This window comes from Temnothorax longispinosus, chromosome 9, assembly GCF_030848805.1.
Source record: "Temnothorax longispinosus isolate EJ_2023e chromosome 9, Tlon_JGU_v1, whole genome shotgun sequence".
Classification (NCBI taxonomy): Eukaryota; Metazoa; Arthropoda; class Insecta; order Hymenoptera; family Formicidae; genus Temnothorax; species Temnothorax longispinosus.
The window spans coordinates 4,539,915-4,562,860 of record NC_092366.1 but is presented as its reverse complement, the minus strand read 5'-3'; the positions used below and the strand labels follow the sequence as shown (position 1 = coordinate 4,562,860).

Below are 22,946 nucleotides of genomic sequence, written 5' to 3'. Positions count from 1 at the left end.
ATTAAAGTTTGCTCAGTTCTAAACTTGATCCCACGTTTTTATTTCACAAATTTACCAAAAAAGAATGTTCAAAATATTTCAATGTTAAAATATAAAGCTACATTGATATAATTAAGGAGGAGAAAGATCATTATTTTATAAATTAATCTATGGTATTGACTAGTATTTGTCGATTCTTTCAAATCTTGTTGTGCGCAAGTACTTATTCAATCCCAAATATTCAAAAACTTGAGTAACCTAATGCTGAACAGTGAATGCAATTAAAATGCAATTAGAATAAGAGAGTAAGTGGTTGGGGCAAATATTTTCTTGAAGCAGAGGTCCTATCTTTCACAGATAAATAAAAAGAAATTGTGTGTTCTCCACTCTCGTTGACGCGATCAGCTCTTCGTGGTACCATTTATCGAGAGCGCAAACGACTTTTCATCTTAAGCCGTGTACCTTTTTTCTCGTTGCATGTGCGATCGGCAGATCAGCTGCCGCCGCAGCTACCGAGCGACATCACCTTCGAAATCTGTAGCTCGTCGTCGCCGTCGTCGCCCGCCGCGCCGGCCTCGTCGGCCTCGTCATCGGCGACGCACGGCGGTGACGACGAGGGCACCGTCGGTGCGGGCGGCGTCTTCATCAAGACCGAGAGAGTGGTCAGCGGTGTCCACTTCTTGACGGATCGCACAGACGAGGACCGAACCGACCTTCTGCTACCCAAATCCGAAGCGGGCGAGAACGAACCGGAGGTCAGGAAGCAGGTTGGTTGTCTGTAACACGCGACCTCGACCTTTGGCACCTTGAAAATCGTTCCCCTAGACTTTTAATTAACACGTGGCGAATCTTTAATTCATAACGAATAACACAATTCAATTAACTTTGATATTCCGGTACCCTCAATACGTGTGTAGCAAAATTCTGATAAATCGAGCGTAGCGTAGTGGGAGAAAGGGAGCGAGAGAGGAGATTTTAAAACAATACCAATAAACGTTGTTTTCCAAGCTGCTGGAATACCTCATTCAAAACGACGGTTCCGTAGTCTGCAAGTGGTGCGGCGAGGTGCTTCCGTCGCGAACCCGTTGGTACAGGCACAAGTACAAGCTCCACGTGTCGACCCAGGTGGCCCAGCCGGCGCCGCTCTTCAAGTGCCACAGCTGCAACACGTACTTCAAGTCCCGCAAAGGCTACATCGGGCATTTAAGTTCCCGTCATTCGGACAACGAGAACGACGAGAACCGCGAGGAGCCCGGCAATAAGAAGACGCGGAAGACCTCGACCGACGTGAGTGCTGCTCACAATATACCTGCAATATCGAATAACTTCTTTCAAAATGTACTTCGTCAAAGTAACAGCTATATCTCCAAATTGTTCAGTACCTAAGTATTCGATACCTTTCTATTCAATCTTGGCAACGTGTATTGTTGTAGATTGGCAAGGGTCCGGATTGGGAGCAGCAGCGGGAGAAGGAGGAGAAGTTGGTAGCTGACATAATCGACCGGGTGAAGCGGGAGTGCGAGGCGCAGGGTGAAACGGTGACGAGACGCGGCTACTCCAGGAGGTCCACGATCATGAACAGCTAAGGCCGAGCCGGCCGCGTCGGCGAGGGGCAACCATATCATCATCGGGCGAGGCCCTCCTCGTGATCCCGAAGAGAGAGGTCCGTTCAATCCCTTCGGTCCTGTCGGCATCCCCTTCTTTTCTTTCTACATGTATTATATATATATAGATATCGATCGTTATTTTCGAGGAAATGTAGAAAACGGCATAGTGGTTTCTTTAAGTACGAGGGAAAATTACAGCAGGAAGGACCGAAATGGGGATTGAACGTCTTCGGGTTTCGCGAAGAAGATACGTTCCTGATAATCGAACGAGCTATCGTTCGGGTGATGTAAAAATAAGGGGCACGGCTGTATATTTTTTTCCCGACCAGCTGTGGGTGATGAACGTCGACGACGACGTTTCCACGATCGCTATGATCGTTGCGAATCCTTGTAAATAGAGAAGCACTTTCTTTCGTCGCGTATCAGCGAGTTGCAAAGAACTCTCGATTACCCAAGTCCCTTTACGTGCGAAGGCAAGGGACTGTATCGCAAAAATTTCTTTAATCTTATTGTTGATCTTTTAAAACAATTTATGTTGTCAGTTACAATTGCTTGTAAAATTAATTTTAACAAGAAAAGTGGGATGAAACAGTATCAAAGAATGCAATCAAAATGGAAGGACGAGACAAATCTTTGCGCGATCAAAGTTAGTAGTAATTAAAATCCCACAATTAATTATGATCCAAAAGAGTTAAGTTCCGACGAATAAATTTTAATACAGAGTTAGAGCTAGAATAATAAACGATATCAAAGTAAATTTTTAGGGATAATAATACATATTCGATCACATTTTATTTGCATTTAGCTTCTGGAGATCTTTTAAATTTGTAATGAACTTTCTTCATGTTTACAATTTTCCCCTTTCCCCGACCCTTTTACGGTCGATCCAATATCGCGTAATCGAGAGTTCCATGCACGTCGCGTCATTACGAGTAAAGGGGAGCTTTCCTCGAAGAAGTGTAAAAGAAGGAGAGAGAAAATCCAGTGCCAAATGTATATCTTCCCAGGCGCACGGCGATCGTTTGCTCAACAAGTGCGACCGTACAGTATACCGATCTGTTGTTTTTGCTGATTTTTGACGACGTGCTCAGTCCCGCCGATGCTGCGTGTCCACGTGATGCCAAAGGCGGCAACGCCACGCGACATTTCTACCTAGAACGAAATATTATTCGTTACTTTTAATATTGCACTAATTAAACGGATTAATCTCCAATTAGCATAAATAAAAAGGATGTCGGCAGAAATTCATTTAAGATTGAAATCTAACAAAAAGAGAGATTTGACTTTAAAATGTTTTACAATTTTTCCTTATACTTTTTCATTCGATACGTATTAGACACATGTTGTTTCTTTTTTATGAAACACATCCGGTGTATCTTGTGCGTGACATAATACGCAGCACGTATTGTGGTACACAGAGCAAATTGAAAGGAATCTTATCGACATACGGGTACCAACGTTAATTACAATTCACTCAATTACGCGCTCTCCTAGTTACGTCACAAATATACCGGGTGCACAAAATATACCTGGTGAAAACACGCAGAAGGTGCGGACACGCATGCTATTGCACTCGGATAATTAGATCGACACGATTATTAGTGTCGCTAGCGGAACAATAGATAGATAGATAGATAGATAGACGAATATATCTGTGCGTGCGTTTAATCGCAAAAGCACACCCCCGAGGAAAAACCTTTTAAGAAACTGACTGAAAGGCGGAAATTGATTATAATTTTTGGCAGATACTTTGACAATCAAAATATTCTTCAACTTACATCCTAAAATTAAAAATTCCTTAAGAATTGTTTTGATCTCTCCTTACTAATACAATTGGTATTCATTGAAAATCATTTTAGAGACTACTCTTTGTGAATTATTATTTTAATCGATTCTTAGACACTCTCGTTTTTTTAGCACCTGGGTTTCCCTCGAACGTGGACTTTTATGATCGAGCGCATGTGACGTACGAATAAGTATGATATAATGCGCACTGATCGGCACCGGACGTGCGGCGGGCGCGTTATATACTCGTGTATTAATCTCGCTGAAATATTCCAAGAAAGTCTGTCCATTTTTTCGAATATCTCGAAAGTACTTTAATCCTCATTATTCTGTCTTGTGCGCGCCAAAGGAATCGCGCAATATATACATATATAGGAGGTCCCTCGTAAATAAAAATTCAGGACAGCCTGTAAAAATCACACACACACACACACTTACACGCGACTAGCTTAAGTTTGGTGCTAATGGACGAGATAAAGAAAAACACACATAATACACACATACACACACGATCCGAGATACTCACACATTTCCCACGTATATACAGACGCGCGTTTCTTTGACGACGCGTGAAAACGCATCGATCATTTTGGAATTTGTAATCGCGGCGACGAGGCTTCCTCTGACCTTGTCCGCCGGGCATTACACGCAATCATGTACAGATGGACGCAGGTATATATGAGAGAGTGCGCGCGCTAGTGCACGCGCTGCATACCGATCCTGTGGCCCGTGTCCGTGCGGCCCGTGTTTTTTTTTTTAGCGTTACACGCGTCCGCGCGATTCCCTTCCGTGCGAGATCGCACGGCCGCGTTTGTACGCACGGCTAAGTAGCGACGCGACGACGTCAAATCCGTGCGGGGCGTGCACCAGCGGAAGATATTAATTCTGCGAGCTCTGGTTCGAAACGGGACCCCGCCTCGTGTTCATCTCCCTCTTGATTAATCTGAAGGATCGGTCTTGAAATTTAAGAAATGTACGCGTATAACGGAGAATTTAAATTGAGAACGAGTATAATTGAAAAGTAAAGGAACTTACTAAAAAGGATTTTTGCGAGAATCACACCATGATCGCGCATGTCTTCCCTCTGAAGGATCTCTCTTTTTGTCCTTGCATTTCTATAAATTATCATATATTATAGATTTGAATTTATAAGCGTCACTAAATTTCTGCGAATTATTAGCGAGTAAAAGCACAATTTCAGGATGTATTGTAAAATACATTCTTTTGAAGGAAGAACCCCCCAACAATGAGTTACGTGAAAAGCCATTCCTAAAATCTTTCAAGGAATTTTGGAAAGAGATATCGTTTAGCCAAAAAGAAAGGGAATTTCTAGTCATTAATTCCACGCGTTCCAATGACTCGTTAAGAAATATATCAAATCCAGTATATATAGCCGTAAATGAAATATTTTATACTATTTTAAGGTCATATACATATATATGCGAAAAACATATAGGAGAATTGCGTTCAGTCTTTTCCGGAATTCAACGTTGTGCCAATGATAAAGTTTTTGCGGTCGACTAAAGTTTACTATCACGCAATGTTATTAATAGCAATTTTAAGAAGAAAAAAAAAAGATTAGGACGAACCTCGTAGCTTAAAAACAGCGCTTCCCCATAAATCACGTAGCGACCCGCGCTCTTATCGATATGACCCGCGGGCGTCGATAACATTTTGGACTCTCCATAAGTGATATCAGTCGTCTTCCAGTGATATCGCGTCTGTAAATATAGCGATCTCTAATCCGTACCAAGGAATCGAATTCCGTGACGTTGCCAGTTGTCGCGTTTCTTTCTGAAAATCACGACAAGTTCTTTCTTTAAGAACAAAAGGCTGAGAAAATTAAATTTTTTCAATAATTCCGTTTCAAACCTGGTATTTAATTTTACGCGAACCTCCCCTCCGATCCTTCCTTAAGTCGTTTTCTTTCGTCAGATTCGATTAATTGGCCAGCGAGAACAAGATTAATTAAGCAGGGAGACGCGCGAGGGATTGGCGGTACACTTCAATCTTCCATAATGACTCTTAAATGTTAAATAATATTAATCATAAGGGGTAAGAAAGGCTGAGCTCGCGCAAGTCGAGTGGGCGACTTGGCCGCGAGCCGGGAGTACATTCGTGCGAGAAGATAAATTATTTATTTGTTTACGATAACGAAGCGTAATTCGCAATTCGGGCGGCTCGCGCGCTAATTTTTCCTCAATAACTGTACCGACTATCGAACGAGACGCTCATTTTCAACACCCGCCACTATCTTCGTCGCTCGTCGTTCTTGTCTCTCTCACGAGATAAAAAAACACACGTCGCTCTTCTTATTTTAGACAATCTACGGAAGATATAGAGTGGTATTTTTTATGTAATAAAATTTACTGGAAGCATATTTGTGCTTGGCGTCTTCGGTAACGAAAGAATTTCGTACTCGAGATGTTACACAGCTATCGTCAATAAAATATCATTATATTTCTGAGTAATAGAGAATCGTTGTTTTTTTTTTTTACGTTGAACATCAGTCAAGATTTTCCGCCAGAATGCAATCGAACTTTTAAGGAGCAGAGCTTTTACAAGGAATCAGGAAGTTTAGCTTCAGAACGATCGTCGAAGAACTGACTTCCAGGGATGACTTCGAACAAAACCCGATTAACTTAATCGGCGATTCGACCGGCAACGAATTTAATTCGCACGACGCGCAATCTCTAACTACATATAATCCGTTGTACCTGATTCAATCATTCTTTTTCTACACAACAAAGGATTTTAAACAACAAAGAATCAACAATTCTATTCGCGAAATATTGCCAGTATTACTTGACAAAAGTTAATAACCGATCGAGTTAATCGGATTTCGGTCGTACAGTCATTCCTGGTTGAATTCTCAGACCGGATTCTGGCAGGTTTTGAAAATACGCGACTTGCGTTGTAAATAAAGCACGGCAGGCGCGAGTTCGCCCGTAAATGCGACCCGTCTAAAGTGCACATACGATGCACGTGTACGTACTGTAAGCGCGAAAAAAGTAATAAAAAAAAAAGAAACAGAAAAAAGAGCTGTAGCAATTACGCTCCCGCGCGCCGATCGTCGGCGAGGGCTAAAACAGAACGCGTTGCGCATTACATGTCAGGAAGGAAATAAAATCAAAATCGAGATCGATTGTGTCCTCTTCGTCTGTTCGTTACCACCTATCCGCTAATCATTCCAATTTCTGGGCTGCAACTCTGTCGACGAGAAAAAGAAATCGATGTCAGCATCCGGACTTTATCTACGGAAAAAAAACTTTCATTAACATCAATTTAAACTTATGAAGAGAGATATTTAAAGAAAAATGACGTTACTCTCAAAATTTTCAATAAAAAATCTGTAACTGTATAATTCAGATAATTTAAGAATTTGTCAAATTTAAATGTTTTTTCTCAACATTAAGCGACAAATAATTCTATCCGCGTTAACAAAATGATACAGCGATATTATTCAACCGATTAATCACCAATGAAGGTAATCGGAGTTCGGTGAAAGTCATCTTCCGCCACGCTTATTTCTTCTTTTTCTTCCTCATCGTCATCATCATCTTCCTTCTCCTTCTTCTTCTTCTTCTTCTTCTTCTTCTTCTTCCTCTTCCTGTTCTTATTCTTCTTTGCAAAATGACCCAACCTCGCATTTAAATCTCGCATTGAAATTCCGGGTTCCACGATTGCGGAGTCGAAACGATCTAGAGAAGGAACGGGAGCGCGCCTCGCAGAATGTGCACGTATACTCGCGACACGACGTATTCCAAAATGTCTCTAGAAAGCGGGTTCTCCAATTGGCTGTTGGACACCCAGAGCGATGAGGATTCTCCCTGACCTCCCTTCTCCCTCGACGCCGTCGCCGAGACATTGAAGACACTCGTACGGCTGCCATAACTGTTTACACCGCTGCTCCGGGAGCGCGTCCACCACCACCTTCACCCTCATTATCGCCACCCTCACCCGTCCTGTCATCCTCATCCTTGCCGTCACGTCGTCGCGTGGTCACTGAGCGTAAATATCGGCATGTTCCGTCGGCGCCGGTCGTGAGTGTCCCCCAACGAGGTGGTGCGCGCCCGTCCCCAACGAGAGGAGGCCCAGAGATGCTGCGGACGGCGATGATCGGCGCGTTTCTGTCCGTGATGGCTGTCACCGCCGCCCTGCATTCCTCCACCGCCTTGAACGGCGGCAGCGGTGGCGGCGTCGGTGATCCCCTCGCCCATCACGGCCGCTGCGAGCCCATCACCATCAATCTCTGCATGAACATCCCGTACAACGAGACGATCATGCCGAACCTGATGAATCATCAGAAGCAGGAGGACGCCGGCCAGGAAGTGCACCAGTACATGCCGCTCGTCAAGATGAAGTGCAGCCCGGATCTGCGCTTCTTCCTTTGCACCGTCTACGCGCCCGTCTGCACCATCATCGATAAGGCGATACCGCCGTGCCGGTCGCTCTGCGAGAGCGCCCGCTCCGGCTGCGAGAGCCTGATGAACAGCTTCGGCTTCGCGTGGCCGGAGGCCCTCGACTGCGCCAAGATGCCGGAGAACGGCGGCACGGAGCTCTGCGTGGGCACCAACGAGACCACCGCGCCCCAGGAGCCCGCCGCGCCGGTCTATCCACCGGCCCGCATGCCGGTCGCGGAGTTCCAGCCACCCTGGAACGAGGGACTGAAGCCTTACGGCGGCGTCGGCGCCGTTGGTGGCAACGGTTTCGCCATGGGTGCCAGGGACTTCGGCTTCGTGTGCCCGGTCCAGTTCAAGGTGCCTCACGGATTAGGGTACTCGCTGAAGGTGGACAACAAGGTGGAGCCTGATTGCGGGGCGCCCTGCGACGGGATGTTCTTCACCGAGAGGCAGAGAAAGTTCGCCAGGGTGTGGGTCGGCACTTGGGCCTCCGTCTGTGCCGTTTCCTGCTTCTTCACGTTCCTGACATTCCTCATTGATAGAGATAGATTTAGGTAAAGCTCTTTCTCTCAGCTTATTTTCTTGGAAATTTAATTGCGTCATGCTTTTGTGAAATATATTAAATGTTTGGTAATTAACAAATTTGTACATCATGAGAGTATTGTTAGATTGGAGAAGTTGCACAGCAGTTTTAGTACTTGGAAATAGAGATTGCTAAATAATAGTTATTTGTGTAACAAGTGAGGTAAGATGAAAATTCCCGGGTGCGGTAACCGCACCCGGGAATTTTCATCTTTACACACGACTTACACTCCCTATTTTATGTTGCAAGTGCCTGGAAAGTGGTCTATCACGCACGCGTAGCGTGCGTAATGGGGCACTTTCCATGCACGTGTTGCATAAAATCAATTTATGATCGATGATAAAATGGGCTGATCTGTTGGAGAATCAGAATTATAGCTACTACATTATTATATGTTATAAGCGTTTCAAAAACATCTGAATAATCCAGAATTTCAAGATCTCCAAGTTTTAAACATTAATTTCTCATACAGGTATCCCGAGAGGCCTATCATTTTCTTGTCCATATGTTACCTGATGGTGGCACTGGCTTACGTGATCGGCTGGGCAGCCGGCAACTCGATATCGTGCATGGAGCCGTTCCCACCGCCGATGGGTATCCGAATACAGATGGCTTCTATAATCGCTCAGGGCACCAAGGATGAATTGTGCACCGTGCTCTTCATGATTCTCTATTTTTTCGGCATGGCGTCGAGCATCTGGTGGGTCATCCTCACCCTCACGTGGTTCCTGGCGGCTGGATTAAAGTGGGGACACGAAGCAATCGAGACTAACTCGCAGTACTTCCACCTGGCCGCCTGGGCCGCGCCGGCTGTGAAGACCGTTACTATCCTAGCGATGGGAAAAGTGGAAGGTGGGTAATTTTGGACAGTTATAACATAAAAATTGTAACACTTTGCGCGAGAAAGACGTAAAATACACAATCGCTTTATGATATTCTCTTGATTACAAGTACAAATAGGAATTACTCCAAGAATTTTTTTCACATTCTTTTTCAAAGTTAATAACGAAATTAAACAAAGAAAGTTTCTCAGACACATTATTTTTATGTTAAAAATTATGTTCATAAATTACATTATATTTCTGTAATTTAATTTACAGGTGATATATTGTCCGGGGTCTGCTACGTCGGTCTTTGGAACGTGGAGGCTCTACGGGGCTTCGTTCTGGCACCGCTGTGCGTTTATCTTTTTCTGGGCATTGTGTTTCTGCTGGCAGGCTTCGTCTCGCTCTTCCGCATCCGGACGGTGATGAAGCACGACGGCACAAAGACTGACAAGCTCGAGAAACTCATGATTCGCATCGGCATCTTTTCCGTGCTCTACATCGTACCTGCCATGGTCGTGATCGTATGCCTCTTCTACGAGCAGGCATATTTCGACCAATGGATGCTTACGTGGAACATGGAGATGTGCTCGCGACCGGGCCCGCAGTCGATCTACTCGTTGCCGTGTCCCCTCGGCGAGCGCACCCGCGACCTCGGTCGTAAACCCGATTTCGAGATCTTCATGATCAAATACCTCATGGCGATGATAGTCGGCATTACCAGCAGCTTCTGGGTATGGTCCAAGAAGACGCTTACCAGCTGGCAGCAATTCTTCCATCAGATACGAGGTCATCGCACCGAGGCCTACGTTTAAGGTCGCAGCTGCATTCGTTCACGAAGATCTACATATTCCTTCTTTTTTTTCTAATTTCGGAAGATCAAGAAACTTAAACACCAAGACGGTTGGAAACTTCGAAAGACATTTGAGACAAGAAAAGACCAATGTCTTTTTCTCAATACTTTACCGTTAAGTTGCATGTTTCTTGAACTTCGTAGATCTTTGTAACTTAATGTGCAGTTAGGAAGGTAAGAGAATTTTCCGATAATGGAGGGAAACGCCTACAATACTCGTGACTTTCATAATGATGCTAAATTGTGTAGGTTCATCAAGTAAGACAGTCGCACGACGTCGCTACCAGGGATCTTCCCGGAGTTCTCAGTGTCATGTCCCAGTTTTTCGCATAATGTAAAACACGTAACTAAAGTGCATAATTTTTTTTTAATTAAAATTACGAAGTAATTAGCTTTTAAGGTGATCCTAAAGCCGTGATCCTAGCCGGTTTTTTCAGTTTTTTTCTTAGCACTAATCTTTTAATTGGCTTTATAGAAATGCAAAATTCTTGTCTAGAATTAAAGTACGCATCAAAATCTAGGTCATGGTGGTCGAATTTATATCGAAAACGAAAAGAATTTAATATTTTTTGTTATACGTGACGACCACCACATATAAATTCGACCACCATGGCCTAGATTTTGATGCGTACTTTAATTCTAGACAAGAATTTTGCATTTCTATAAAGCCAATTAAAAGATTAGTGCTAAGAAAAAAACTGAAAAAAACCGGCTAGGATCACGGCTTTAGGATCACCTTAAAGGTTTTAATTTATCGTGCGACATCGGCATAGCCAAAGGTTTTTTTATAATTCAGTTTCTCGAATTTATACGCACTCATTCATTATTTCATTAATTCTTCGGAGGCAGACGTCGGATCACTCGTGACCCATGCTGTTTTGTTTAGACTGTACGGCTCAAGGAGTCTTGACTACTTGAGCTCTAAATCTAAACAAATAGCCAAATAAATGAGTCACAAGTAAATAACATTTTCATGTAAACATTTGTTTTGCAACACATACAAGAGTCACGCGGCTATCTCGGTGTCCGCCTTCCAAGGGTTAATTATTTCATCATATGATAAAATCATATAGTGAATAATAATAAAACGAACGAAATAATATTCATTATTTCACATTCTTTCTAGTTTTTGAGAATCTAGTTTATATCAGTCAAAGTGATCTGAATCAAAATTGCAATAATGCTTCGCGTTACGTTTATCTTACAAATAATTTAAAGGCATACGTTAATATTCGTCGCTCTCTGTGTGTGCCAAATAAGTTTTTTTTATCACATTTTTATGTAATGACCTACGACTTTGTAAATTATTTGAACTGAATGTCGATGAGTTCGAAAGTATTATTAGACGATATTCGTTCTTTTACTAGCGTAATCTCATCTCTTCTTACGAACGACTCAAGTCCCTACGTTTAAGTTGAAAATGCTCAAATGCTATAGCAAGACAAATCAAGTGTTCAAAGTTTTTAAAGCAGCTAGCCGGATCCAAGGATCCGACATAATCTAACAATAAGAATTTAAGACTTTTAATAGCAAATTCAGTTGAATATATCAGCGCGTATTGGTGCACGTTAAAGATTGTACATAAAGATATATTCATAGTGAACGGTCGGACGCACTAGACGCTTGAATACAAATTACAAGTTAACCGTATTGCTTGATAGAACGCAGTTTGGACATTTCACCAATTAAAACGCTCGCATCATGCTTTTGCACTTGAATTAAATCGATTTATTATAATAAACTCGGTGTAACTTACATCAGTACGCGCTGATGCATCCAATCGAAATCATTGTAAAAAATCTAAACAACCTAACGATCATACTTTCACACTGCCGAATCTTTTCATCTCGACATCACTGATGGCGAATCGAAATCTATTACGCTTAATTTTTACAAAGTACCCGAGGGACATAAAAAGAAAGGATGTAATGATACTCAAGCGGAGATACTCGATGGCCCTTGTCGGCCGTGCATTTTGTATCTATATTCGTTAAGGATCCTTTTTCCGCGCGACGAATGTATTATCATCTAGTAACCGTAATGTCAAGCGTCGGGGACGCGTCTCGACGGAATCTCAACGAGATTAACTTGTAAGATTTACTTGTAAGAAGTGTGCTACTTTAGGTTCACACCGGACTGTATATAATTATATACATTTTTTTATTCTATTCTCTCTACTTATGTATTATAATATATTTTTAAAGATTTCTGTACATATATATACGTCGACGTGTTGTGCATGGTCAAAGTTATGCGAACAAACCGCGAATTCGTCCAACTGAAATTGCCGAGCTTTTGTGTACGAAAATTCTGTGCTACGAATGCGATACGCGTGATTTATTATGTATTATGGCACGCGCGAGACCGTACGAGACTCTGTCATACGCAAGATATTATAAAATTGTGTAAATTTTATGATCGCTATATTCTTTATATAATAAACGAGAGGTGCATATGTGAGAAGCCGACTAGTTTCATCTTCGTAACGTTTATTTACAGATAATAATTTCTTTATAAAAGGTTGATAACACAAAATATAAATGCCTACACCTTTTACGTGCGGATAAAAATTGTATTAAAATTTTAAGCTTTTGAATTATACGGAAGAAGATAATAGCCTTGCCTATATACATCAATTTATCCAATAGCAAAATTTCTCTATTATCAAAACTATCGATTCATTTAAATTTGTACAAGTTATCCTATACAATACATACAACAGATATCATTTACAAAAGGAATTGTATCCTGCTCGTTGAGAAATCTCACTTTTTGCGACTTTTAAAAATTTCTTTTCACAGCCCTACCACCGCATTTGAAAATGGCTCCATTATTATTAGTCATCTCTCATCGAAATACGATGTTTAATAACTAAATCTTTTTGTAAAAGAAATAATTATCTTGGAGCTCTTACGAGGACGCTGGCGGTGGTGGTGGCGTTAGTGGTGACGGTGGTGATGGTTTTTGTTTCGGCATCTTAAGCAAGCCCATTTTCCTCAGACGTCTTACAAGCGGTGGAGTCACGGTTAAGGATATCCCTATTCGAACAGGTGCGAGCACTTTGTGAACTGTGTACGCTATTATGAAGTCCGTCGAGGTTTTCAACAGGCTATCTATCTGTTCATTCCCGCCTGTCCACTTTTGCACGAACGGCGTTACATCGATCCCGCTGAAATCAAGAATTATAATTATTAGAAAAAAAAAGATTGTGATACATTTTCTCAAGATAAATCTCAAAAGATAAAATGACAATTTAATGCTTATTAATAATGATAAGAAAAACTGAAACGTTTTCACTTTGTTATTTTATTCTGAGAGTCGTCATGTTATATGAAAAATTAACACAAAAAAGCCAAATAAAAGCTAGTTATATATAGTATACCAAAAGTTGCACACTTGAGAAATTTTAATCGATCATTTGTCACAAATAATTTGCTCAAATATTTTCCATTTTGATATTAAATTTTCGATTTAGATTGAAATCTTCGATTGTGCATGAAAATTTCGGTTATATATACATATATCAAATATTCGATGTTAGATATTTCAGTTACAAGAGAGGGTACGATTTTTAGACAAACCCCAGGGAACGTATGACTGACCTAATGACCACCGTGTAACAAGCACCGAGGCTTATCAGTGATATAGTGATATGAAAGGCAAGAAGGGTGCTTCCATAATCCCTCAACATTAGGCGAAATCTTTCCTTCTTCGTCATTGCGGACATCGGCACCGCGACCTGACTCTTCTGAGCCGCCTTGGAGTTGTCGGTCGAGTAGCTCATTCTGATGGTACAAATTGGCCAATATGTCGCTCGTAAAAGCGGGCTCGTTATGAAGGCATTAGTTGCGGTACCTGAGCGACATATAATTTGCCCAATGTGAATTCCTGATGGCGAATGGCCACAAAAGCTTGCTCAGTTCTCATTTACCTTGAAGATCCAACTTAAGAATCGGCAAATCCTCAAGTGTATAAAAATCTTCGACAGAGCTTTTGTGACTATCCAATGTGCTAATATATGTACAACATTGATGTGACGTAGGAAGGGAATAAAGTCCTTTTGCAAATGTAATATTAGATTGTCGTGGAAATATTATAAATTTTTAGGACGTTAATCTTTGAATCCCAGCGAATTACATGAATTATCAAGTTTTTAGATCTGTATATCATCCGCGAAGGATCTTATTTAATTATTTTATTTAATTTGACATTTCAATCTTTCTATATTGATATTCAGATAATATGTTCCATAATTGGAACCTAAACGTTCTCCAGTCTTTCGATATTTAGATCACCGAGATCGAAGTATCGTGTTATCTTCTAGGATTCAGAGACAACAGTAGGGACACAAAAGATGCGAGTCTTAGGAAAGCGTAGACGAGGAAAGCACCTCTACCCTCCAGAGAACCCACTCAAAGGTCGTCCTTACACGACAACTTGCGGTAGTGGGAACGCTGCATATCCTCGGCGATGTATTTGTTGTCGCGGGACCACTGTCCGCCGGGCATGTTAAGGTGCGTGGACTTGCCGCACGAGGAGAACGGCTTCGGCACGTTGCTCTGCATCGTGCCGTTCAGGCTGACCGCGCCGAAACAATCGTACGAGTCCACGTGGCTGTCGTCGCGGATCTCGGGAAATCCGGAGCAATTCGCCGCAGAGACAGCGCTGCCGCCGTTCTCAGCGTACAGGGCAATGTCGCGCGCGCGTTCTGGCGCGAAGCGACCGGTCTCATTGGCGAAGATGTCACAAACGTTAATCGGCAGAGTCAAAGTCGGTGCATCTGGATAGCAACGTGCGCTGGTCAGGTGCAGCGGCTGCTGCTTCCGGTGAACTGCCGCTGAAGTCGCACACTGCATCTCCAGGAATGCTACAATTAAATATTTATGTTAATATATTACACACATATTGTGTTGTATGTCGTGTTAGGATTTTATTATGTAAGGAGTGATTATTTTGCCCTAGAAAGGACAAGAGTGCAAAGAAAAGGAGTAAAACATTGTAATGAAGTATAACAAGACCAAGAAGAAGAAAGAAAAAGAAGGAGAATGCAAAACTAAATAGGATAACGGAAAGATTATAGTATAATTAATTTGTGTTGAAATGTCAGAAATCTAGAAGTTAACAGATTAACGTTTATGTTTATGTTTACACTTTTTATTTATACTCGGATTTACTTATATTCAAATATTCAGATGTTTAACGATCATACTTTAAGATACTTTAAGAAATAGAACAGAAAAGAATTATATTTTATTATAATTGTTTTATTATGTTATTTTATGTCAAGAAAAAAGTATAAAATATGTATAAAAGTGTATGTCCAAAGGCTTAAGGCAGGAATTAACAAATAAATTAATTAAAAATTAAAATTAATAAGGTATAATGAGATTGAAATGAGATGTATATATAAATTAAATCTTATGTTAGAATTACATGTAATATAAAGATAATTGTCAATTATGCTCCATGGTTATGATATATTTCGCAAAGTATAAGCTAGAATATTGTAATAAAAATCATATGGATAAAACTACTATAGCTGTCACAAGTTATCTTTGAACAAATTATGAATTTCTCATAAATGTATACATCTCAGCGATAAAAGATTAGGGACTCAGACACATTGTATAATTAAATACTGTTGATATCATGGAAAAAACCAGCATACAGTCATCGATATGTCTATGGAATTTGCAAAAAAAAAAGAGCTAATTTAAATTACAACTGCAGCACTATAAATGCCCTGAAATATTCCAAATAATTTCAAAAAATATAAATAAAGCGTTCTATCTGATACAATCGTGATAAATTGACAAGTTAGATGTAGTTGATTACGTCATTTCTAGTATCTTCGACGGACATCTCAAACTACAAAAAAAAAAAAAGAGACGGCGGCACACTGGTCTCCGCAACATCGCACGTATTTCTACACATAAAACGGAGCGAGATAATAATGTGTATTTGCGAGAAACGATTCGTACCTGTGCGCGAGACGCGAGTCAAGGTGTTCAGCATCTCCACGCTGCCGAATCTCGACAATGCCATGGCTCGACCCGTCGAGTATTTCAGCTGCGCCGGAATCAACGCCAAATGCCGCTAAAGATCGACGTGGACTGATGAGACGACAGAATAATTAAGAGAGACCGACAGGAACACTGGAAAGACAATTTACTCCCATCCGCGGGTATACACCGTCCTTGAACAACACGTCAACACGACCACACGGTAGTGGTTGTGCCGATACGGCAGATTTCTCCTATTCCCACGAATCATTTAATCATGGGGAACTTGTTTTCCACATTGGCAGTTCTGGAATCGATGATCTATCTAGGATAATTTATTTCTCGGCAGGTTGGCAATTCCGAGTTAATAACATTGCGTTTTTTTTTATCCAAAAATTAAATTAAATGAGATTACCGGGGAGGGAGGGCAACGATTCTACCATCTCATTGGACGATTAAAAAGCTTCCGGATGTTTTTGTTTATCTCGCGATTATTTAAAATTCCGAATCTATGACGACGAAGAGAGAGGAGGCAGGATGGAGGATCGTTCGAGCTCGTCTTCGGAGCAACGAGGAACGTGCGACGGGCACGCGCAAAACACGCGGGAACGAGAGGCGGTGTCCTATTTGAAACGAAAAGAGATTCACGATCTCGTCGATTCCCTGCTCGGCGAGCTCCTGCTGCGCCGACCCGACGATCCGTATGAACATCTGATCCGACTCCTGGACAGACGTATCTTGACTCGCGACGGCCTCGTTGATTCTCCTCCTCCTTTCTGCTCCCGGTAATCAAATGTCTTCTCGTGCAATTAGTCGATATGTAACGATGATTATGCGAAACGATTTTTCAGGGACATAATAAGACGAGCGAGGCAAGCCAATCTAACTACAACATCGGAATCAACGATAAAAGACGAACGAGGAACTTTCCGAGTGGGGAAAAACCGCAGCTTGTGAAAACTCTCCGTTTTAAAAGCATGCTTTAAAAACGTTGCGGAGTTATGGAGTAAAAATTTCAGTGGAACATTCGGTTTTCATCGAGAGATTGCTCTTAGACGTACATCTTTGTTTTTACACTTTTATTTACTTAACTAAAAAGTTAGAAGAAAAATCCCAGTATTTTTCCTCCAAGATGTTTCCTCCTGGCCTCCTCGTGATCCATAATTCCCCCGCTAGTTGTCAGCACGACGTATCTGAGATATAAACATGAATAAATATGTATTGTATAACTGTTTCCTTTTTAAAACTGAATTGAGACGTGTACGTTAAGATATCGGTGCTGTGTAATAATAATTAATTTTATAACTCCGTACGTACTTTTTGCTTGAGCCGAGCAATTTTTAAGTATACCTTATTAAATTTTCTTCCAGTTTATTATAACGTACTATGTTATTGTACACGTAACTTATTTCGTCAAATTATTGAAATAAATAAGAACAAATTTATTTCTTGATTCACAAGGCAAATGTAAAAGATTTGTCAAATATTGTACATATAGATAAGCACTTACCCAAATTGTCGAGAAGGCAAGAGGTTGTTGGTCCACTTCTCAATGTCGTTGATAGGTACGTCAAATCTAGGTGAGATAACGCCGCATTTGTTTAACCTTCCGGTAAGGTTCACCACTACCTTCCCGCTGCGGTGGTCGTCCACGATTTCAAACTCTCCAATGTATCCTGCATTCAACAGCGAGTTACGTTTAAGTAAATCTATCATTATAACTCATGAAAAGAACAACGAGATACAATTCTTTCTATGTTTCTATAAATCGTAGAAGCAACGTTCATAAAAATTATGTATACATGAATTATTGTATACACAAGTATAAGGAAAGCAACCCATACAGCACAGATTGTTGCATAAAGCTTCCAGCACGGGAATTCTCTAACTCCTTCACGACAGTTTCGGTATCGTTGCGCAGCTTTTTTACCATATATAATACCTGCGCAACAATACCGAAACTGTCGTTAAGGAGTCAGAGAATCCCCGTGCAGAAAGGTTTCAAACCTTTCTGGAAGCTTTCTGCAACTTTGAAACCTTTCGGGAAGCTTTCTGCAACAATCTGTGCTGTATGAGAACGTATAATTAAATACCCTGCGAATTACCCTGGATTCTCACTCACCATGCTTCATCATGACGGTCAAGAACTTGACGATCACCTTGGAGCAGGGTCTCAACAACACCTGCCGCTTTCCACGCTTCTCGGCATTGTTGATGGACTTCAGGGCGTCGCTGAGAACGTTCATACGCACCATGGCTGAAAAACCAAACGTCCTAAGCATCAGTCAAGCAACATACACATATTTACACATGCAACAATGCATCATCTCTCGATAAGTGTATAGACCCTACAGGGATTTTAACTCTCAAAAACTATCATCGGCCACGTGAAAAATGATTACAACGTACAACTAGGGCTGCGGTCCACTTGATGCTACAAATGCTTCAAAGCATTCTTCTTCTCCTTTCTTTCAATGAAGAAAGAAGGAGAAGAAGAACGCTTCAAAGCATTTGTAGCGTCAAGTGGACCGCAGCCTAGATGCTACACAAATGCAGACATTGCACTTTCATTCGTAGATTCTCACAACGAGAGCTAACCTAACCTAAACTTTGTAAAAAGACACAATGAACATAATTGTCGCACGACACATGAAAAGGGTGAATTTAATAAGATCCTTCGATTATAAGCGTAACGATCGTGTTCACGGGACACACTTTTTTCGCAATTTGAAAGAAGAAACAGCTGTGCGATGAGGAGCGACGGGACGGTTGCACCGGTTCACTTCGCGCCTCGATATCACGCGAACGCTTGGCTCTGATCGTTAAATACGATCGCCGGGATACGTAAACGGATTCAACGCGCCGTTCGTCGCGTTTACGCGAAATCGATGGATCTCATCGCGATAGATTACCTGCGATTCGTAATTTATTTACCGCGGCACCGTGCACGCTCGATTACACGTGAACGTAAAAAGGAGGCAAGCCAGCGTCGCTAGGGTGCTAGACAGATAGGGTCTCTTTACGCATGCGCGTAATTGCGAACTCCGCATTGCTGCCATCTTATTTAGCGTTTTCGATTGGGCCGCGGGGTTTCAACTTTCAACCCAACCCGAGTTGGGTTGTGCCTATTTTATCGATCGAATGTCGCTTTAAATTCAAAGTGTGGATTCAAATGCGAATTCGAATCTGGGTATCATATCTATGATAGACGCATAAGTCTGAAGAATGAATAATAGATTATGTAATATGTATATATCTGAAATGACCAATAAAAGTTTTAGAATATATCGAAATCTATGTTGCGTTCTTGTCAACTATACATCACGTACCTGATTTGCGAATGTGAAAGTGATAAGAAACAAAAAACTCAATGTATCTTGATAAGAAAAAATATATTAAATTAAACGTATATCTCAAATTAATTTCTTCGCTACAATTTATAATAAAAATAATTCACAATTTTTTTTACATATTACAATAAAAATAATTTACGTTTTTCTTCACATATTTAAGATTGTATTTCTTTAATCTTTAATTACAACGGAAGTTCGCGTTCTCGTTTGTACGTAAATAAAATAAAGTGACACTGCGAACTCGAGATAATATAATTATGAAAGAGTATAATGAATAACGAAAAAAATTTGTCTCTTGTTATAAAACTACAATTTAAGATAACATATTTTGGGAATCCATAGATTGCGGAGGTTTACGGTTACGGCGAAAACGTAACCCATCAGCAGTTCTGCGCGCTGTCCTATTCAGATCAATCGATCCCATGGGCGTTATGTCCATGGTGAATTTTGAACCGTTCAACGTGGGCGTTACGATCATGGATTTCAGACGATCTGACGATTCCATGGAGCACCTACAAACAGCAATGAAAACGAATATCATATATTATTTTATTTTCGAATTATTTACAGGTATTCGAATTATGCAGAATGACGATACGTTGCATTAACCGTTTGTCGAAACTTATAATACTATTAAATAGCGCAATTTTATGGCTGCAGTCCATTTGATGCTACAAATGTTTCGAAGCGTTCTCCTTCTCCTTCTTTCTTCATTGAAAGAAAAGAGAAGAGGAATACATTATTGCTGCTTCGAAACATTTGTAGCGTTAAGTGGACCGCAGTTTATGCATTAAGTTTACGTGAATCTAAAAAAAGAAGATCCGTTTTTGTTACTCCGATCTTCGGGGATGCAGTACCGATCGTCCTTTTTGCATTGTTCAAAGCATTTGCACTTTACCCTACTGATGAGTGCGAGGTCGGCACAAAGATACCGGAGTCGGATGGCGTTTCCATCCCGCGGTATGCAGATTGCGGAGGAGTTACTCTGTGCGTCTGATAGAACATCAGCTTCTTCTCGAGCTTATCCTTCTCGTTCTTCACGCTCGTGTACTTATCCACCAATGCCTTAAAATTGCGTTGTGCAGGCCAAAATCGGGTCTTCAGCAACTCGTACTTCTTATCCTTAGAGCGTATCGTCGATACAAAAATTCAGAAGGATATAAAGATATAATATAGGAGCGATATTATAGGTACAAGATTGTAAGAAATTAGGACTAGGAGAAACCAAGCGATAAGAATTTTATGTACGAGTTCAGTAAAGCGGTGCATCAATATTTTCATCTGGTTGTCCCGGAACATGTTGACTTTCATCAACTGCATTTCCACAATCTCGGTGAACGGCTGAAAGTACGGGATTAATTTCGGCATCAGCGGCTCTTCCAGGGCCAGCGCCATGGTGCCATGCTGGCATTGCGGACATTGCTGCTCGACTGTAAAAGCCACAAGAGGTGAACGGTTGAAATCGTGGAAAATAGATCGTAACGCGCGAGAAATTTTTCTCGAAGTTTACCTTGCTGCAAACAATTCTGGCAGGAAATATGGCCACACTGGGTGACGTGATAGGGACGCTTTCCTCTGTAGAACGGGGCGAAGCACTTGTTGCAGATCATCCAGTTCAATTCAATCATTTCCGACATCTTGCTGAAAATTGATCGTAAAATGTAATTTTCGCGAGACTACTGATCTCTCTCGCGATTCAACCCAGGTGGAACAGAAAGTCACAATAAAGTCAAAATTACGTCAAAATGATGATAAAATGGCCAAACATCGTCAGTTTGCCATCATTTTGACATTATTTTGATTTTATTGTGACTTAATTGTTGTTCTACTTGGGAAGCAAGTCCGTACCAAGTCGTACAGCGATCGTATAATTTCGAACACGGACTTGCTGATTTTTGATCGAAACGATTTCTTCGTTACGCGTAAGTGTGCGTAAGGCGTTAAATGAAGTTTATCTACTATAGATATATACGTTATAGAAATCAAAACTTACTTCCGTATATATTTAACTTGATTAATCGACGCTATTTCTGCGTAGAAAAAGACACGGGTTCGAAATAGCGCTCGGAATTCTCGGAAATCAAACCCGCTCAACGTTCGCGCGTTCTTTTCACGGCGCAAGTAACATAGGTAGATTGGCGACTCGCCGATAAAAGAGACGGGGACCAATGGCCGCGTTCAGCAGACACAACTGTTGAGTTCGGGTTGATTTATAATAGCCGTAACCGTTGATTTAAGCCGTAATCTTTAAGAAATTGACCAATCACATTCGAATGTGAGAAGAATAATCGACTGTGATTGGTCAATTTCTTAAAGATTACGGCTTAAATCAACGGTTACGGCTATTATAAACCAGCCCTTCGTCTTATCAACGCTATGCGTTGATTGGTTGGTTCTAAAAGTAAGAGCCAATCACGTAACCTTTAACCAATCAACTTGTAGATTTTTCGTAAGAATGGAGATTGCGCACACGTTTCTATTGCAAATAAATTCAATAATCGTGCTCCTATTAACTTTTAACCGACCGTTAACTTCTCAGAATAGCCAATAGGAGTTGGCAATTTCGATAAAACCCAGGTAGCATTAATGTCTAAATATCATAAAGATGTCTTTAAGATGCCAGAAATCTTAAAGATGTCTTTATGATGTCTTTTAGACATTAATTGCTACCTGGAAAGTTAACATAAACGTTGGAAATAGTAAATGCTGGGTCTACAATGTGAGTCGCAAAGTCGTGAGTCGCAAGAATTGACCAATCACAGTCGATTATTCTCCTCAAATTCGTCTGTGATTGGTCAATTCTTGCGACTCACGACTTTGCGACTCGCATTGTAGACCCAGCATAAGTGGCCGTCACTCTTCGTGACTTTTTAAAGATAAATATTAGATAAATATTAAAAAAAATATAAATACAGAAAAGCCCGGTGTCCACGATGCTAAAACTGTGTCCAAGTTTCGGTTTAAGCCAATCAACTTGCAGCTCTTACAGAAAAGTAGTAGTTTCATTGGCTTAAACCGAAATTTGGAGTTCTTGTACAGTTCTTGCATCGTGGACACCGGGCCTTAGTCATAATCGTAAGGCCGTAAGAAAATAGACCAATCACGGTTGATTATTCTCCTTGAGCTCGAAGAATCGTAAAGTCGTACTTGAGTCATAAAGTCGTGAGTCGTGAACGCAATCATGTGATGGCATTCTACGACTCACGACTTACGACTCGCATTGACCTGCATTAGTGAAATTCTGGCATGAAAGTCGCAGATCGTAGATTGGCTACAAATAGAGTTCTAGGACTCGAGACTCTCTATTTAGCCATCAGACATCTGCTGCTTTCACTGCCCTGAATTACCTTAGGCTGCGGTCCACTTGACGCTACAAATGCTTCGAAGCATTCCTCTTCTCTTTTCTTTTAATGAAGAAAGAAGGAGAAGAAGAACGCTGTAAAGCATTTGTAGCGTCAAGTGGACCGCAGCCTTAATAAATCAGTGAACGAATCGACCAGTCGGGCAGTCACAGTCGAGAATTCTCGGCTGCAATTGGTCGATCCCGCGTACCGCTC

At 41.2% G+C, this 22,946-nt stretch overlaps 5 protein-coding genes and 1 long non-coding RNA gene across 8 annotated transcripts in view; 2 read left to right on the top strand and 4 right to left on the bottom strand.

Annotated features, from left to right (window-relative positions):
• The window catches only part of LOC139818993 (protein tramtrack, alpha isoform-like), a 46,906-nt gene extending 40,389 nt beyond the window's left edge, over positions 1-6,517 (top strand). Inside the window, exons 5-7 of one of the 2 annotated variants that reach the window (XR_011733568.1) lie at positions 472-746; positions 1,025-1,266; positions 1,413-1,554. Coding sequence is in view for 1 of the 2 variants with exons in the window: in XM_071788101.1 (XP_071644202.1) it covers positions 472-746; positions 988-1,266; positions 1,413-1,565 (707 nt within the window). In the remaining variant the exon portion in view is untranslated. Of the gene's footprint in view, positions 1-471; positions 747-987; positions 1,267-1,412 lie in introns of both variants that reach the window. The other variant, XM_071788101.1, reaches the window with a different exon arrangement.
• Positions 6,378-7,137, bottom strand: LOC139818996 (uncharacterized). Its single transcript, XR_011733569.1, has 2 exons — positions 6,851-7,137; positions 6,378-6,625 (listed from the first exon to the last, which is right to left on the bottom strand). It is a non-coding gene; the product is annotated as an uncharacterized lncRNA (long non-coding RNA).
• Positions 7,138-7,266: 129 nt separating this feature from the next.
• On the top strand, positions 7,267-12,502 carry Fz (frizzled class receptor). The gene is made up of 3 exons (XM_071788094.1): positions 7,267-8,328; positions 8,830-9,209; positions 9,458-12,502. The coding sequence occupies exons 1-3, from the start codon at positions 7,472-7,474 to the stop codon at positions 9,994-9,996; spliced, it is 1,776 nt and encodes a 591-aa protein (XP_071644195.1). The 5' UTR covers positions 7,267-7,471; the 3' UTR covers positions 9,997-12,502.
• Positions 12,503-12,506: 4 nt separating this feature from the next.
• LOC139818994 (uncharacterized) lies at positions 12,507-16,298 on the bottom strand. The gene is made up of 4 exons (XM_071788103.1): positions 16,016-16,298; positions 14,464-14,901; positions 13,637-13,889; positions 12,507-13,203 (listed from the first exon to the last, which is right to left on the bottom strand). The coding sequence occupies exons 1-4, from the start codon at positions 16,077-16,079 to the stop codon at positions 12,945-12,947; spliced, it is 1,014 nt and encodes a 337-aa protein (XP_071644204.1). The 5' UTR covers positions 16,080-16,298; the 3' UTR covers positions 12,507-12,944.
• Positions 16,299-17,100: 802 nt separating this feature from the next.
• LOC139818995 (small ribosomal subunit protein uS8A) lies at positions 17,101-19,055 on the bottom strand. Its single transcript, XM_071788104.1, has 4 exons — positions 18,949-19,055; positions 18,159-18,293; positions 17,547-17,712; positions 17,101-17,229 (listed from the first exon to the last, which is right to left on the bottom strand). Exons 2-4 carry the CDS (start codon positions 18,289-18,291, stop codon positions 17,136-17,138), a joined length of 393 nt encoding a protein of 130 aa, XP_071644205.1. The 5' UTR covers positions 18,292-18,293; positions 18,949-19,055; the 3' UTR covers positions 17,101-17,135.
• Positions 19,056-19,529: 474 nt separating this feature from the next.
• LOC139818783 (uncharacterized) overlaps positions 19,530-22,946 on the bottom strand; it is a 3,673-nt gene continuing 256 nt past the window's right edge. The window contains exons 1-5 of one of the 2 annotated variants that reach the window (XM_071787682.1): positions 21,383-21,571; positions 20,900-21,030; positions 20,638-20,819; positions 20,288-20,511; positions 19,530-19,901 (exon numbers count right to left, since the gene is read on the bottom strand). In XM_071787682.1, the coding sequence (XP_071643783.1) occupies positions 19,703-19,901; positions 20,288-20,511; positions 20,638-20,819; positions 20,900-21,026 (732 nt within the window). In that variant the 5' untranslated portion in view covers positions 21,027-21,030; positions 21,383-21,571 and the 3' untranslated portion in view covers positions 19,530-19,702. Of the gene's footprint in view, positions 19,902-20,287; positions 20,512-20,637; positions 20,820-20,899; positions 21,031-21,382; positions 21,572-22,946 lie in introns of those variants that run through there. The other variant, XM_071787683.1, reaches the window with a different exon arrangement.